Source organism: Miniopterus natalensis, chromosome 6 (assembly GCF_054644295.1).
Source record: "Miniopterus natalensis isolate mMinNat1 chromosome 6, mMinNat1.hap1, whole genome shotgun sequence".
NCBI classification, from domain to species: domain Eukaryota; kingdom Metazoa; phylum Chordata; class Mammalia; order Chiroptera; family Miniopteridae; genus Miniopterus; species Miniopterus natalensis.
The window spans coordinates 54,315,730-54,333,903 of record NC_142086.1 but is presented as its reverse complement, the minus strand read 5'-3'; the positions used below and the strand labels follow the sequence as shown (position 1 = coordinate 54,333,903).

The following is an 18,174-nucleotide window of genomic DNA, read 5'->3' as shown; positions in this document are numbered from 1 at the left end:
TTTAAGGCTTCTTGTCTGAACTGGCCTCCTTGCCAATAGAAGTGGGTTATTATTACTCTAAAGCATGAGTGACAAAACAGATACTTTGGTATCCAAGGTTGCCTTGAATGGAGTGCAATTATAGCCAAGTCTTTGGAAGAGATAAAAGAATATTTTCCTTTCTTGACATTTTTGCTTACTCTGCCATCTTGTTCCAATCTTCTGTATTATTTTTCAAAATGGTGATTATGCTTAAGATTCAATTAAGATTGTTTTAAAAATCACAATAAGAGAAACTATGTGGCAATGTATAACCATAGTTAATGTAAACTTGGCCTGCTATTTCAATATCCCAATTCACATGCTGAAGGGGATTGAGCAGTAGCCGTGATACCCTGGAGGAAATGATCACCTTGTTTCATTCTAGCAACAGTTCTGTCCTGGGAAAAAGACTAGCTTCCAGGCATTTCCCTCTGAATGCTTTTCAGTTACAGTTTCTAAATCAGTAAGCAGCAGAATTGCTTCTTTCTACATTAATGGCCTTTGTGATAGATGGCAGGTTTCCCTGAGGCCTCAGAATGGCAGGCTTTCACAATGTCACTGGCTGACAGTCAGACCCAGCACAGTCTTGGTGTGATTTTAGGGCTAAAGTCATTCCAACTTGCATAATAGTTAAAGCCTGCAATAACCAGCTGCAGTCCCTAAGGTTGGTCAAAAATACTTCTTATGCCAACCTCAAAGCTACCCTAAAATACATGCATGAATCCTAGGGTCTCAGAGTCCATCTGGAGTGGTGAAGAACATGAGGTATTACAAAGTGTAAGGATTTTTTTTTTTAATTTTTGTTCAAAATATTACACATGTCCCTTTTTCTCCCCATTGACCCATTCCACCCCACTCCACCTCCCTCCCCAGTCCCTCTCCACACCATCGTCCATGTACACCATCGTCCATGTCCTTGGGTCATGCATTATGCATATAAATTCTTTAGTTAATCTCTCCCCTTTCATCCGCCCTCCCCCTTCCATCCCTCTGGAATTCATCAGTCTGATCCATGCTTCCATATCATTGAATCATTTCTGTTCATCAGTTTATTAAGTCCTTTAGATTCAACATATAAGTGAGATCATGTGATGTTTGTCTTTCTCTGCCTGGCTTATTTCGTTTAGCATAATATTCTCCAGGTCCTTCCATACTGTCCCAAATGGTATGAGATCCTTCTTCTTTACAGCTGCATAGTATTCCCTGGTGTAAATGTCCCATGGCTTTTTTATCCACTCATCTACTGATGGGCACTTGGGCTGTTTCCAGATCTTAGGTATTGTAAATTGCACTGCTATGAACATAGGGGAGCATATATTCTTTCTGTTTAGTGTTTCAGGATTCTTAGGATATATTCCTAGAAGTGGGATCACTGGGTCAAAAGGCAGCTCCATTTCTAATTTTTTGACGAACCTCCATACTGCTTTCCACAGTGGCTGCACCAGTCTGCATTCCCACCAGCAGTGTACTGGGGTTCCCCTTTCTCCACACCCTCTCCAGCACATGTTTGCTGATTTGTTGATGGCAGCCATTCTGACAGGTGTGAAGTGATACCTCATTGTGGTTTTAATTTGCATCTCTCTGACGATTTTGTAGTCCAATGGATCTAGGTTCAAATCTTGGATCTGTGCCTTGAACAAGTTACTTAATCTCATTAAACTCCAGATATGTTATTTGTAAGATGGGAAACAACCAGCTATCTCAAAGGGAAGATTATAATCATTCACTGATTCAACATTTATTATTGCTTACCTTGTACCAGATCTTATTCTAGGGCCTAGAGGACACAATATTTAACAGGCAACTTGCCTGCTTTCATGAAGTTTACATTCTAGTAAGGAGAGAAAGATAGTAACACAGACCAAAAAATAAATAAGAAAATACTACAATAAAAATAAAACAGTGGTGAAACAGAGTTGCTGCAGTTTCTCTGTATTTTCTCCTTGGTTCAACCTTCTTGGTAAACTGTATAGAAACTCATTTTCATGGACCCCTTATCTAAGCTAGTGGGCCCTTGAAAAGGGTCTCATCACTAATTTTAATGGCTCAATGGTGACAGAAGGAGATTTGACTTTGGGTGGGGAACACATAATACATTATACAGATGATTTATTATAGAACTGTACACCTGAAACCTATATAATTTTATTAACCAATGTCACCTCAATAAATTCAATAAAAATTAAAAAAAAAATTTAATGGCCTAATGTGACTTCTCTGGAAATATTTGCATACAGCATGTCCTGAAATAACATCATTTCATTCAATGTTTTGTTAACATTAGGAACTTAACTCTTGTGTATATCAATTAGACTATGGTAAAACTGGTCTTCTTTTATGTCACTTCACTTAAAGTTGCAGAACCTATTGATGGCATTAAGTGAGGACTTAGTGTATTAGCAGAAGCTCAAGGCCTTAGGTCATACTTTTACTTTACTTTGCTGGTGGACTTTGAGGCTCTGTGTGGCTAGTGGAGGTGGTATTTCGGCGCAGGCAGACACTTGCCTGGTCTCTGTCTGAAAACAGTTCTGAATGTCTTGTCGAAGTTGTCGCTGGGATCTTAAGTCCTGCTGGGATCATGATTTAATGCATCAGAATTTGTGGCTTGCAAGAACCAGCTTTGATCCTGCCCTTCAAAAATATCATGGGTTTGCCAAGAAAGAGCCAAGGTGATGAATGTTGCTATTTCAAGCCCAAGCCTTCTAGGAACACCAATGTGGGTGGCAGCCTCTGGTCCTCCAGGCTGCTCCAGCCCAGAACTGGGTTCCCTAATAGAGGGATTGTACACATGCTTAAGGTATTGGTAAAAGAGAACTCACACATAGGGAAAATTAGCTTTCAAAGCCTTATTTAGAATTTTGGAACCAAAAAAATCTCGGAAAATGGTATTCTAATACACACTTTATGTAAGTTTTATGTTACATCGAGTGTGAGTTACATAGGGGTGGGGGCTACATAATCTTTTGGGATTCAAGGCCTCTATAGGTCATAATCTGGCCCTGCCCACACCATGCAGAAACTCCCTCTCACCTCAGTTCTCAAAATTAACACAAAGTCTCTCACAAAGCTGGGGCCCAAGCCAGAGAATGAAAGATGTGTTCTATTTCTTACTCTGTTGCAGCCCCTCTGACTGTCCCCCCTTCTGTAGTGCCAGGGACTGTACCATACAGTTTCACATGTCATCATGTAAAATGGCCAAGAGTGTGATGATAGTAATTGGTGCCTCTGACTTTTAGGGCAATCTGTAGGGACAGGGGGTCTCCTGGACCACTGGGTGATTCATTTTACATGAGAAAATTTCTCCCTTGATGCAGAAATATATTGTTTTCCTGCTCCTGGTTTTGACCCTTACCCCATCTTCTATTGCTGTTATAGGAAGCAAAAATAAAGGCCAAGGCCTGGGAACATGAGTGTTTGACTGAGTCTCCACTTGGCCTCTCAAGCCTGAGCTGGGTTGCCCCAGTTCCCCAGAGTAGAGACCTGGAGCAGCTGCCAGGGACAAGGTGCCGGCCCATTGGTCTCTGGCCCTCATTGGGTGGGCCAATGGGAAGGGACAACTGTGAGGTGGGGACTGCCTGCCCCCATGAGTACCAGGCTGCTGAGGCCGGACCATCTCCTCACTTCCATCCTGACTGCAGTCTGTGGGTGTGATCCCACACCTGAAGGTAAGAGCGATGTGATTAAAGTTCGAGGCTGGGGTGGGGTGGCTGCCTACAGTGGGGCCTCTGGCTGGGGTGCGCCCACACTCTCCTGTTGCAGCGGGATGGTGATGGATACAGCAGAACTCTGCAGCTTCCTCAATTCTCTCACAGCTCCAAGAGACAGGGGGCTGCTCCTCTGGTCAAAATGCCTGGGACCATCTTGAATTTTGCCCAGTTCATTCAGTGGCAAGATGCCTACCCAGAGAAAAAGTTAGGGTCAGTGAGGGGGAAGGGATAGACCAGTGGTAGAGTCCAGTTAGATGAGGGGAGAAGGGAGATCAAACGCTTCTCACAGAAAGAAGCACAGGAAGGGGCAGCTTGGAAAAGCCCGAGCTCCCACCTCAGACTGAGTTTGAAATCCAGCCCTTCCACGCGATTCTATTCAGTAAATGAGCAGATTCTACCAGCCAGACACTGGGTGGGGTTCACGAGACACAAAAATGAATGAGACATGGCCATTGCCTATAGATTTGGGGGTATCTGTAGATATGGGAATACATACAGAGATGTGGGGATATCTCACAGGGTGATTGAGAGGTTCGAATGAGACAAAGTGAGCAAAGGGCCTGGTATATACTGGGGACTTATGAAAAATCTTATTTTTAGAAGACATTTTCTGACAGAAACAACTGGGTCTGCCTGGCCTTTGCCAAGCCCAATTCTGCTCGTCCCAGTGAACAGTGTTGGAGGCATCCTGGTGGTTTCCAGCTGTCGACGCAGAGGTCAGAGCGGGAGGCATGTTAGAGGTCAGGCCAGTCCTCATGTGTCAGAGGATGTGGGTCCCTGGTTGGGAGGGTCCTGGTTTTCAGATCAAGCTTTGCACGGGTGCAGCTACCTCACTCCTGGTGACTCTTGTTTAGGGGTAAGGCTGGCTCCTCCTGACAAGGTTGGGGAGCAGGGGAGCCCTTGATGCTGACAGAGGATGCCCAAAGGAGCATGAGGATGCCGACTTCATTCTTGAAGTGGAACAGCGGAAAGCGAGCTCTGTGGCTTAACGGGCATTCCATGCTGCCACCCTCCCTTAATTCTTGAGGAGTTGTAAAGAGAGACACAGAACTTGATTCTTGACCTTTCTAAGGTGGCTGCAGGGACAGACTTTCCATCTACTTCTTGCCAAACCAGGAGACCAGCAGCCCCAGACACTTGGCTGAGGTCAGGAGGTAGAAGCTCTGGAGACAAGAAGCTTTCAATCAGTAATTTCTCTATGTGGAGAGAGACTGATCTTAAAAAGCTGGTGGAGGGATGCTCTGCTTTATCAGTCCTTTGAGAACATGAGTGTGTGTGTGTGTGTGTGTGTGTGTGTGAGAGAGAGAGAGAGAGAGAGAGAGAGATTGAGATTGATTGATTTGGGTATGGGGATGCTGACAGCTCTCCCAGGCTGAGTGAAAGCTAATCCTTGTGGGATCTGAGTTAATTCCTGCTTCTGCCATTTATTATTAGGTTGTACCATGTGAAATTGCCACTATTCTACTACTTCTGACTTTTAAAAATGGCAAGCCCATGTAATTCAAACAGAGTTGTACGATTTCAAGCCAGCATCTTGGCCTCCCCAAGTCTCAGATTCTTCTACACAGTGAAGTCAAAAGCCGGGCTACAGGGAGGGTGAAATGAAATGGGACTTGAAAGTGCCTCTTGCAATTTACACTCCAGGGTACTCTTGCTCATTTCAAAGTGTCCTCAGGTCCCTCTTCGTACATAACCTCATTCAGCCAACTAAGAAGCTGAGTCTGAGACGCCCTTTTAGAGGCTGTGTAATGTGATGGAAAGCGCACTGGTCTGGAAGCCAGATGGGAATCTCACAGGGATCATCTCCTTAATCTCTCAGTTTTCCAATCTCTAAAGTTCAGGTTATTTTCCTTGCTTCATGGAGTTCTTGTAAAGATTAAAATAAATAAATAAAATAATGTGCAAAATCTCCTGGTGTGAGAGCTAGCTCCTAGGAGAAGCTAATGAGTGCATCTCTTTCCTTCCCCGTAGCCCCCCCCCCCATTTGTAAAAGCAGGGCAGGGGTGAGATGGTTTCTGGGGCTCCTCTTGTCTCCCAGGGACTTTGTGAACTGTGTTTTACTGACCTTTCTGCCAGAAGAGTTGGCACGGGGCTTGGTGACTTCTTTCTCCCATGCTGCTCTGTTCCCCGCCAGTCCCAAAGGAGACCACATCCTTGTATTTCACAAGATTCTGCTGTTGTGACTGAAATTCCAGCAGGTCAAAGTGGAATTTCTCACACATTTTAACATATGAAAATGAGAGATCATCATATGGCCTTTGAGATCTAAAGAACACCGTGGTCATCCCCTTGTGCAGTTTTAAAAGTGAGCAGGTCCTGTGCACGATGTGCCATGAATGCCAGTGCAGTAGAGGGAAGCCAGCCTTCAAATTTCAAATGGCACCTCTGCACCCTTCCACTTGTTATCCCGGGACAGGAGTGACCAGACCCCTCTGGTTCTCAGATTCCTTCTGTGGGAATGGAGTCCTACCTTCTGGAATTGTGGGGATGAAATGAAACTAAAGGGGTGGTCCACACAGCTGGTCCAGAAATTGTTTGCTTCCCTTCTCTTCACTTACATGTGTGGGACACTTCATAAATTTATAAAATACTTTTTATACTTTTAGTCAACTGGTTCATACAGTAATAAAGTGAAATAAACTAGACAAGGATTTATATCACTAATAATCACATTTACAGGCAAAGAGCTTGATGTCCAAGAGGTGGGGTGGAGGCAGGTAAGTCAGCAGCGAGTTAATGGTGGAGCCTAGACTAGGAGCCAGGTCACGTGCATCATGATCTGAGGTCTATGTCCCCATCCTACGGAGTGGAATAGTAAAGGGCAGATGTGTGACCCTGATACTGTTCTCCTCTCCTGGCCTATGCCCTTTACTGGACTTCGGAAGGCCAGAGTTTGATTTCCGGCTCCTCTATGGGTAGTTATGGGATCTTGGCCAAGTCACTTAACTTCCTTGAAGCCCATTTTCCTCATCTCTAAAATGGATATAATGAGAGTAAACATTTATTGAACACTGACATGTGCCAGGCACTGTTCTAAGTACATTATATGGATTATGCCACACAATTTTCCTATTAATATATGACTGAAACATGTTTTAGGTAAGAACAAATTCCTTTCACCCAAGCACGGAGACCATGGAGCATGTGCTCCATAGTTCTGCCTCAGACTGTCTCTCAAAGTAGCTGTGAAAATTAAATGAGATATCAAGTGAGGTAAGAACTTTCTACACGACAAAAAATTGTAAGTGGAAGTTGGCATTGAACTTCATGATCCATGTAAAAGGTTTCTTTATACTCACAATTGAGTCTTAGATCACACAGGTTCATTTAATACTTTTTTCCCCTATGGAAGTAGAAGTCTTTCAAAATCAAAATGTAGCCCGACCGGCATGATTCAGCAGTTGAACATCAATTTATAATCCAGGAGACTGTGGTTCAGTTCCCCGTCAGGACACATGCCTGGGTTGCGGGCTCCATCCATGATCTGGGGCTGGCAGGAGGCAGCCAGTCAATGACTCTCTCTCTCTCTCATTGATGTTTCTATTTCTCTCTCCCTCTTCCTTCCTCTCTTTGAAATCAATAAAGATATATTTTTAAAAGTTTTTTTAAAAAGTAACAATTACTATATCTAAACAGAGAGCACAGCCTGGCTGGTGTGGCTGGGTGGTTGAGCATCAGCCCATGAACCAAGAGGTGGCTTCATTCAATTCCTGGCGAGGGCACATGCCTGGGTTTCAGGCTCTATCCCCAGTAGGGGGCGTGCAGGAGGCAGCTGATTGATGATGTTTCTCTCTCATCAATGTTTCTATCTCTATCCCTCTCCCTTCCTCTCTCTTTACAAGTCAATACAAAACATATTAAAAATAAACAAAGAGCACAAATAATTTTGGAGTAATTTTTTGAAACTTAGGCACCTCTACACTGCCAATTGTTGTCAATTACTGATTTTTTTCACCCAGAACTAGGTTCGAAGACAATCTTTGTCTTCAATCAGAATCTGTTCTTTGCTTCAGAGACTTTCTAGGATCGTGTACCCATCTTCCCCCTCCTTTCAGTTCCTCCATTCCATGCCACTGTCATGGAACCCTGCTCTCCCTGTTAGTGGAAAAATCTATCCCAGTGAAGTGTTGAGACAGAATGCTGTCCCTTGGGCTGGGAGAATGCACTCCCTTCAACAGTTTTGGAGCAAACCCTCCACTGCCTATTATCTTTGGGGTCCTCTGTAGCTGCTTCCACCAGTTCTCATGTTCTGGATTCTCTCCTCCTGCCCCTCTGCGGAAAAGAAAACAGAACCTCATAGATTCTGCCCCCCTCATTTCTGGAGAAAACAAGCACAGAGCCTCTCAGAGGTCTTCTCAGTTTTAGTGCTAACCCCATAAGAAGAAAGAATGGAGGCGACAAATAGAAAGTTTAAAGACGTATGAAGTCTTAAAAGTCTCAAAACAAGTATTTTTCCTAAGTACAAAAGGGGCTTGGCTGGTCTCTTCCTTGGCTTCTCATTTAACTTACCTTTTTTATCTTGGGAGACGCTAAGCCTAGGCCGGCTCATTTTATTCCCAGGAGCTACTGAGAACATTCTCCTGAGCTCTCCAGTTCCAGGAGAGGGCGACAAAGGTACACGAAGATGGTAAAAGTGAGCCTTGACTCATGACCACCAAGGGTCAGCATCGATGTCTGTGAGCAGCAGGTCTCAATTGCTCTCTGTCCTCTCCATCCACCCATCTCATTCTCAATTCTCACTTTACTTATAAGATCACATTTGAACTTGATATTTGAAAAGTGATGCATTAGATCACTAGAGAGAGTTATTTTAATTAAAGATGTTTTTAAACAACTAGTCTTCAAATAGGAAGAAATCATTTGAGTATTTTAGATGACATTTTACACCAAAACAAAATGTCAGAGATGGATTAAAGAGTGAAACAGCCCTATTATTAAACAATAGAAGAAAATAAAAATAAGATATTTACCAAACCCTGGCATGAATAAGGACTGTTTAACAAAAGAAAAATCTGCATACTAAAGAAAGTATTGCTATAAAGAGATCACACAAATTAATTCAAAAAGCACATTGTGTCCCTAATTACCTAAGTGACAAAAACGCTAACAGAGGTGACATGAGTGAGAAAATAAAATTAGAAGAGGAAATTAAATTAGAAAACAGGCCTTTAATAAAATGTACAGCTCACTAATCATCAAAGTAGTGAGGCACCATTTCTTTTGTTCAGTCAGCTAACAACAAAAAAAGTTTTTAATGATAATATCCAGAGCTGGGGAGAGTAGCTAAGATACAGTCTTTTATACACACACTGAGATACTACCGGGTAACAATATAACAAACTGCAATTTGGGAAAATGCATCAAGAGCATTAAAAATACTCATAGTTTTTGGTCCAGTAATTCTACTTCTGAGAATATGTCATATAATAATTTGGGAATAAGCTATATGCTTAAGGATATTTGTTACAGATTTAATAATAATATTTTTAAATGGAAATAAACCAAATGTTCAACAAAATGCAAATTGTTATGTATATTTTGCCTGTATCCATTTGATGGGCCATCACACACACATTTAAATCAATGACTGTAAAAACTAGAAAAAGACAAGGCAAAAATAGGGGAATAAAATTTCTATGTAAAGTATGTTTCCGCTACAATTACAAATGAACAGATAAATTCTTGGGATTGAGGATTGTTTTGTTTTCTGTAGTTTCCAAAGTGTTTATATTACTAGTTTTAATGAATACACACACGGGTGTGTGTGTGTGTGTGTGTGTGTGTGTGTGTGTGTATATGTATATGTGTGTGTGTATGTATATATATGTAAAAGATGACTATATCTATATATATATGTATATATACATGGAAGATGGGTATACGTATGTGAAACATGAGGTGGTTTTGTCACATAGAGCCCCAGGTAATGGGGCATAAGAGTGGATTCCAGACATCATGCACATCTTTGGAGGTAAGATTGCCAATCAGGGTCTTTCCTGCACCCCTCACAGAGGAGCTGTTTCCTGAAGCCAAACCCAATTCTGGAGATTTCATGTAATCTATAAGAGATAAGCAAACTGATGAAAGAAGTGCAATGCTGGAGATAAATGAGGGCACCAGGGAACACAGAGGAGGAACAACCAACCCAGTTGGGGGAGGGGGAACTGGGAGGAGTTTCTGAGAAATGACATCTTGAATGTCCTGAAGTCTGCATAGGGATTAGGCATGTGAGGAGGTGCAGCAAAGGGTGGCCCAGGCAAATGGTCAGTGGGTATTCTCTTAGGACAATGTGTCTCTGGTTGTCTGACTAATCCTAGGCAAGGCTGTGTATGTGTGTGTGTGCACATGTATGCATGCATATGTGGGTACATGTGTGTAATATACCAAATGGCCTGACATCACCCAGGAGAAGGGGAGAGGAAGGAAGAGAATGGGAGGAAAGGAAGAGGGACAGACATAGAAAATAAGGGAAATGGAAGTAAAGAAGAAAAGGAAAGGAGCCGAGAGAGAGGAGTTAGTTAGAATTGTATGGAATGATCTGAGTCAACATTCTTGAAAAACTCAAGGGAAAGATTCTTGACATGTTGACTATTGGAGCTTTTCCTGTACCTGGTCCTGTGCTCAGATATGAGTAATTTGGAGGAGTGTTGTGTCGTCACTGAACTCACAATCCTGTTGAGGAAAGGAGAGTGCACGCAAGGAATATGCTAAAATATTGCCAATGTCAGGGCAGAAAGAGATCAAGGTGGGCTGAAATAGAAAAGTCTTCCTAGAAGAGGTGAGTATTGGGAGAGCAGGTCTCAGAAGCAGACTCTGCTGAAATGGTGAGTCTTGCTTAGATCCTGAATAGGTGTGCTATGTGGGGTCTGTTCTCTCATGGCTGATCTGATTCCAGGGCTCAGGATGCTGTTGCTACAAGCTGTTCTGCTGTTACTAGTTCTGCCCAGTCGTGGACAGGATACCCCGACCAAAGAGCCTGGAGTCCTGCTTCCCCTGCCTAAGGGCGTCTGCACTGGTTGGATGGCGGGCATCCCAGGGCATCCTGGCCACAATGGGACCCCAGGCCGTGATGGCAGAGATGGCACCCCTGGCCAGAAGGGTGAGAAAGGAGATGCAGGTAAGAACAAGGTTTTTTTTGGCCTTCTTCATCAGACTTCTCCTGGGTAGTGGCGGGCTTCTAGAATTATACTAGGGCATTAGTTATTGACTAAGGCCTAGACAGAGGGAAGAAGCAAAGTGTTTTCATATGACTCATAAGCAACCTAAAGTGGACTTTGGGTTGGTCTGCCGGTGGTGAGAATAGGTGGCACCTGTAAAATCAAGTATCCTTGACTCTGCTCTATCCACATCTTCCCTGTCCCCTTTCCCATCCCCACCCTCATCCATCCCTATTCCCAATCTGCTCATATCCTATTTCTATTAATTTCCCCTTAATTCCCAGCAGCATTCAAACACACTTAATGTACACCTCTTGCAGGTCACAGTCCTGCTCCTGAAGAGCTCCTAGTCTAGTTAAGAAAATAAGTTTAATGCACAAGACTCTGTGAGAGGTTACTATAAGGAAGCCTACTCCAAATATGCCAAATTGAATGTGGACAACTGCCACAGTATGGAAGAGAGAAAAAATGCCCTTAGGGCAGACTTAGATTTAACAATGAAGGTTTTCAGGAGGAGGAAGGGCTTAAGCTAGGTCTTGAAAGATGAGTGGACAGAATAAAGAAGGGAGGACATCCTACACAGAGGAATAGAAGAACAGAAGTATGGTTGGTTGAACCAGCACATAAAGAGTTAACAGATGGAGGGTTGATGATGGAGACTTATAAGATATTGGTTGGAGCCCGGCCAGGCGTGGTTCAGCGGTTGAGCGTCGACCTAGGGTCCAGGCTATTGGGGTGCGATTCCCCGTCAGGGCACATGCACAGGTTGTGGGCTCAATCGGTGACTCATAATTGATGTTTCTGTCTCTCTCTCTCCCTCTCCCTTCCTCTCTCTGAAATCAATAAAGATATATTTTAAAAAAAATATATTGGTTGGAAAAAATGTATGGGAGTCTGCTCTGGGGGATGTGGAAATAGGAAGTATAACTCTCCCCTTTGGGAGCTTCCATTGCTCTATAAGTGAAGCAAGTTGTACATAGGGGCTATGGGGACAGTGTTTTAAGTTGGAAGCAACTTAAACAGGAGTTCTGTTTCTTATGGTCACTGAGATCTTCTAATTCTTTAGGTCTTGTTGGTCCTAAGGGTGACACTGGTGAAACTGGAGTGACTGGAGTTGAAGGTCCCCGAGGCTTCCCAGGAGTCCAAGGCAGGAAAGGAGAACCTGGAGAAAGTGCCTATGTATACCGCTCAGCCTTCAGTGTGGGTTTGGAGACCCGGGTCACTGTCCCCAATGTTCCCATTCGCTTTACCAAAATCTTCTATAATCAGCAAAACCACTATGATGGCAGCACTGGCAAATTCCACTGCAACATTCCTGGGCTCTACTACTTCTCCTACCATATTACTGTCTACCTGAAGGATATGAAGGTCAGCCTCTACAAGAAGGACAAGGCTATGCTCTTTACCTTTGACCAATACCAGGACAAAGACGTGGACCAAGCCTCTGGCTCTGTGCTCCTCCATCTGGAAATGGGTGACCAAGTCTGGCTCCAGGTGTATGGGGAAGGGGAGCATAACGGGCTCTATGCAGATAATGACAATGATTCCACCTTCACAGGCTTCCTTCTCTACCATGACACCAACTGATGACCACTTACCCAAAGCCTCTACTGGGCCAAACAACCCAGAAGTCAAAGAACAGCCCATAGGTTCTCAGTGTAGTTAGGAGACCGATGTTATTCTTTAGTTGGAGAGTTCTGAACACTATTCATTGATTTACTTATTCATTCATCAAGTACCTTTTTTAAAAAGTTACAGACTATGCTCTCAGTCCTAAAGAAGATATGTTCCCTGGCCTCAAGGATCTGGTACATAGTGGCAATAAAAGGATAACAGCATTTACTGGGGCGCTTCACATACATGACAAGATAGCTGACTACGAGAAAGTATTTGATAGTGCGATTCTATGCTTCTTCTTATGTTCATGCCAATCCTGTGAGGTGCGCGGAAAAGATATCATTCTCCTCTTTTTGCATTTGGGGCCCTGAGGCTTAGAGAGTTAAGTAAATGCCTAAGGTCACACAAGTATTAAGTGGTGGAGCAAGAAATCACACTCAGGGCATGGACTCTTTCTATTACACTGTGCCCTTTTCCAGAAGTACTTGTCTTTGGGATATTGATAGGGGGCATCCTTCATTCATCTCATCTGAGGGTCTTAACTCATCATGAGTTAAGTTGTTTTCTCAGTAGAGTTCCCTCAGAGCAGGTGGTTCTATGACCAGGCTCCATTTCAGCTCGACCACTCAGTGGCCCCTGCACTTCTCTTTCCTTATGCTCTTCTCTCTAATCCAGAAAGCTACCTCCATTTCCACATGCTGAAATCTTCCCTGTTCCTCAAAGTCACCTAGTCAGGAAGCTTCTCTGATGTGATACTGTTTCCTGCAAACCTTCCTCATGTACTGCACCCCTGTGTTTCTTCATGTGTTATTGTGGATGAGAGCCCTGGGCATGGGAGACATCTCCTAAGGTTAAGGACAGCTTCCCAGAAGGACCATGTTTTCTACACATCTGAGTCCCCTTGCAGATCCTTGATCAATGCTTCATGAAGACCAATCTCTTGAATCTCACATCTACCCAGAACTAACTCCATTTCAGTCTCTCCATATAACTAATCCTTATCTGCAAAAATATTGTTATTTTAGGAACTCCCTGATTTTAAGCACCCAATCCTTGCTCCACTGTATAGTTTGAATAATTTTCACTAAGGTTAGGAATGACTGTGCTTTCCAGAACACTTGAAGAACTTTTCCCCAAGGAGGTAGTTTGAGCCTGTAATGCAAAACCTATGAAGGAATTTGAAAACTATTCTTTCCTTGAGTATCAACTGAGTCTGGGAAGACCTGGGCCTTCTGAATCTATTCTTGTTCTATAAGAATTATTTAAAAAGGGGGGGTGGGTGGAGAAAAAGATAACAACTTGAAGAGATATGATAATTAGCTTGATTGTGGCGATTATTTCACATGTATATCTATATCAAATCATCAAATTGTACACCTTAAATATATACAAATTTTAATTGTAAAATATTCCTCAAAAAGAAAAAAAGAACTACAAGTGGGTGATAGTGGTAAACATCCTCTCAGGCGATAATAGCTTGACTAATGCTCTTCAAATGTTTTAGCAAAAGCAGAGTTAATAGCATTCTGTATAAATATAGAAATGGAAAACATAATGTTTTTGCTTACAGTTTTAAATTCTGAATGATTCCCTTTTACATATGCATTGCTATTAAGTGATTATTTCTACATATAAAACTTTGTCTTTAAAAATGCTTTTATATTATTTTATACAAGTAAATATACTTCTCAGCATTAAAAGTAGAAACACTTGCATCACATGGCTTTTGTTTCATTTTTGGAGAAAGACATGGGTTTAGAGAGAAATGAAGGGGTAAACCTTGTGTCAGTCAGGACTCTATGTTGTGAATGGCAGAAAACTCAATTCTAACAAGCAATAAAAAAATTTTCCTTGCAAAAAAAAAAAAAGGTTTTCCTTGCATAATAGAAAATACCAGAACTGTTCTGTCAACCAGAGGCTCAAATGATATCATTAAATACCCTTTTCTGTCTGTCCTTCCACTTTGTCTTCAACAGCATAAGCTTCAACCTCAGGCTCTACACAATATAGTTCTAGGCTCTCTCCCATGATATCAAAAAGACAGCAGTCTGCCAGTTGTCATACCTTCTCACCACATCATCTAGCCAAAGGGACATCCTCGTTTCTGGTGGTTCCCAGGAGGAGAGAGGAAGTTTTCTCTCCTCAAAGCCCCAGCAAGCATGCCCTTGATCTCATTGGCTCTGGCTGGGCTGTATGCCCATCTCTGACCAATCACTGGAGACAAGAGGATGACAACCCTTATTGATTTAAGTTGATTATGGTTCAGTCAGGGGAAGGGATGTTTTCCCTAAAGAAAATCTGGATACAGTCACCAGAAGTGGGAGAACAGATGATGAATGTAAAAGCAGCATTTGTTTACAACAAACCGTTAATGTTATGTTTGGGTTTACTCAGGTTTCTCAGAGAGATATTGCTGAAAAACTACTATTGATTTTCTCTAAAATTTCATGAAATAGCTAATGTCTGATCATGCTCACAGTTTTGCATCTGGTTAGGATGGGATCCTCACAGCACTGGACACGATGTCACACTCACTCTAAACTCTCTTGAGGAGGATCAGTTCTTCATAGAAATAGAGAGGGCCAACCTTCATAAGACCTCCTGAGAGAAACTGTGGCCAAGAATTTTGGATTAATGGTCCCATGATGTTCAGGTTTAATTGTGGATTTTTCTGTTTCTCTTCAGTTCTGTCAGGTTTTGCTTCATGTATTTTGAAACTGTCTTGTTAGGTACATGCACATTTAGTCTTACATCTTCTTGTTGAATTTACCCTTTGTCATTATATAATGTCTGCCTTTATCTGTAATTTTCCCTTTTCTGATGTCTACTTTGTGTGAAATTAAAATATGCACTCTAGCTTTATTTTGATTATTGTTTGCATGGAATGTCTTTTTCCATCATGTTACTTTAAATCTATCTATATAATTATATTTAAAATATGTTTCTTATAGACTGCATGTGATTGGGTCTTGTTTTTTATCCAATCTGAAAATCTCTTTCATTTGATTGGTGCTTAGACAACTTATGTTTAATGTAATTGTTGTTATGGTTGGATTTAAACCTATTGCTTTATTTGTTTTCTATTTACCCCCTGTGTTTCATTCTTTTTCCTGGCTGCTTTTGGATATTGTGAGTATTTCACAGTATTTCATCTTAATGTATTTCTTGGCTTTTTGGCTGTATGTCTTTGATATATTTTTTAGTAGTTGCTCTAAGGATAATAATGTATATACTCAACTTTTCAGAGCCTACATAGAACTAATATTTTACCAGTTCAAGTAAAACATAGATGCCTATAACCACATAGGTTCTTTATCCTAATTCTTTTATGTTATGATCATCATATATATTATACTTAAATACATTGAAGTATTACAAACAATGTTATAATTTTGGTTTTCAACAGTCATATATATTTTAAAGAATTTAAGAAGACGTAAATACTCTGTTTATACAGATAGTCATCATTTTTCTTGTTCTTTCTTCATTCCTTAAGTTTTACATTTCCCTCTGGTATAAATTCCCCTCATCCTGGAAAACTTCCTCTAGCATTTCTTGTTTTAAAAAATTTGCTGATGATACATTCTCTTAGATTCCTAAAGGATATTTTTGCTGGATATAGAATTCTGAGTTGATAGTTCTTTCCTTTCAGTATTTATTTGATTTATTTATTTGATTTATTTATTTATTAATTATTTCCCCACACTTTGAAGATATTGTCTCACTCTCTTATGGGCTCCATGGTTTTTTATAAGAATTCTGCAGTCTTAGCTTCCCTTTTGTGTAATTTATTTTTCTTCCTGCTGCTTTCAAGATGCTTCCTTTATCATTGGTTTTTAGCAATTTGATTATGATGTGTTTGGGTATGATTTTTTTTCTTTTAGCTTAACCTGATTGGGATTTACTGAATGTCTTGAACCTGTAAACATATGTCTTCCACCAAGTTTAGAAAGTTTTCTGACATTATTTCTTCAAATATATTTTCTGAATCCATCTTTTTGTTTTTTCCTCTTGAGAGTCCAATGATATGAATGTTAAATTGACAAGCCCCTAAGGTTGTGTTAATTTTTTTCAATCTTTTTCTTTGTTATTTTTATTGTGTAGTTTCTACTGATCTATCTTGAAGTTCTCTTTCACCTGTCATCTCCATTCTGCTATTGAGCTCATCTGGTGTACTGTTAATTTCAGATATTGTATCTTATAGTTTAAAAATTTCCATCTAACTTTTCTTTAAAAATTATCTTCCTCTTCTGAGAATTTGTATCTTTCCATTTATTTCAAGAATGTTCATCTTTACCTCATGGTTATAATAGGTGTTTTATTTTCTGTGTCTGGAAATTCCAGTTGGAGTAATATTGAAGTTGGCATCTGTTGACTTTCTCTTCTCTTGAGTATTAGTCAGACTTTCCTTGTTCTTTGTGCATTAAGTAGTTTTGGATGATATCCGGAATATTTTGAACATTATGTTATAAAATTCCTGGTTCCTTTAAAATCCTCTAGAGAATGTTGATTGTGTTTGTTTGTTTGCTTGTGTTAGCAGGTAATTAATTGCCTTAGGTTCAGAGTACAAGCTGTACTCTTCTGTGATTCCAACTCGATTCAGTTTTCAAGCCTGTTATGCTATTTGGGTCTGTCTGTCCTAAGTATTACTCAGAGTTCAGTCTGGAACTTTGGTTGTTCAGTTCTTGAAGCCTTTGCTATGCTTTTTTGAGTTTGCTCTGCATGTGTACAATTGGGCATTGAGTCTGGGACTTCATGTAGGGTCCCATTCAGAATTAAAAGATGTCTTTTTCCAGCTCTTTCCACTCTGACATTTCCTATATTCTCCATCCCCCAAGGACCCACCCTTCCTGGGTCTTTTGACCAGGAAGCAAGGGTTCTCTCCAAGTTTTAGTTTCCTACGCTATTCTCTTGTTCTGTGTGACTGGGGTTGCCTTTGGGGATAAAGCAGCAAGATAAAAGAAAGAAAAAATAGTAACAAGGAGTATCTCACATTCTTTGGTCAGCACATCCCCTTTTACATAGAAAGATGGATTTTCTTTGGGAATTTTAGATCCCATGTTGCCTCTGCTACTATGACAGTGCAGCCTAGTGGCTGGGGCTGGTCTCAGGGCAGAGCTGGGAGAAGAAAGAGAAAATAAAGCATGTAAATAGTATCTGTGGTTTCTCTTATGCTCTCTGTCATGCAGGAGTTGCTTTTCCTGGTGTTCTGGTCACCAAGAGGTCATTTCTTTTGGGGTTTTTCCAACAGTGCCTAATGCACAATCCCAGGTCAGATCCATGAGACAAAAAGAAAAGAACTTCGTAAAACTCACTCAAGCTGTGGGGTGTTTGTTCAGGTTTTGACTTCAGTCCTCAATCTACCTGCTATTGTTGACTTTTCATGTATTTCGGTGTTTTTTTTAGGGTTTTTGTGGTTTTTTTGCACTTTATTCAGTTTTTGGTTATAATAAGTGGAAAATGTAGACTACAGTTGACTTACTTCATCTTGGCTGGTCCTGAACATGCCATGTTCCATAATACTCCTGGGGGGGGGGGGGAGGAGGGATTAAGGAATAGCAGGAGCCATAAGAAGGCATAAAATGTACCCTGAAATTGATGGAAGTCAAAGAAAATAAGTTCAATCATGAGATAAACCATTGTTCCATTGTTGAAGAGACAATCCGGAGGGT

The 18,174-nt window shown here is 41.3% G+C and overlaps 1 protein-coding gene across 2 annotated transcripts; it reads left to right on the top strand.

Annotated features, from left to right (window-relative positions):
- Positions 1-3,604: 3,604 nt before the first annotated feature.
- Positions 3,605-12,472, top strand: ADIPOQ (adiponectin, C1Q and collagen domain containing). Of its 2 annotated transcripts, none has more exons than XM_087817892.1 (3): positions 3,605-3,686; positions 10,624-10,845; positions 11,952-12,472. In XM_087817892.1, exons 1-3 carry the CDS (start codon positions 3,605-3,607, stop codon positions 12,470-12,472), a joined length of 825 nt encoding a protein of 274 aa, XP_087674018.1. The 2 variants fall into 2 exon arrangements, with proteins under 2 accessions (XP_087674018.1, XP_016055666.1); XM_016200180.2 differs by lacking the exon at positions 3,605-3,686 and adding an exon at positions 8,303-8,342.
- The last annotated feature ends 5,702 nt before the right edge of the window (positions 12,473-18,174 follow it).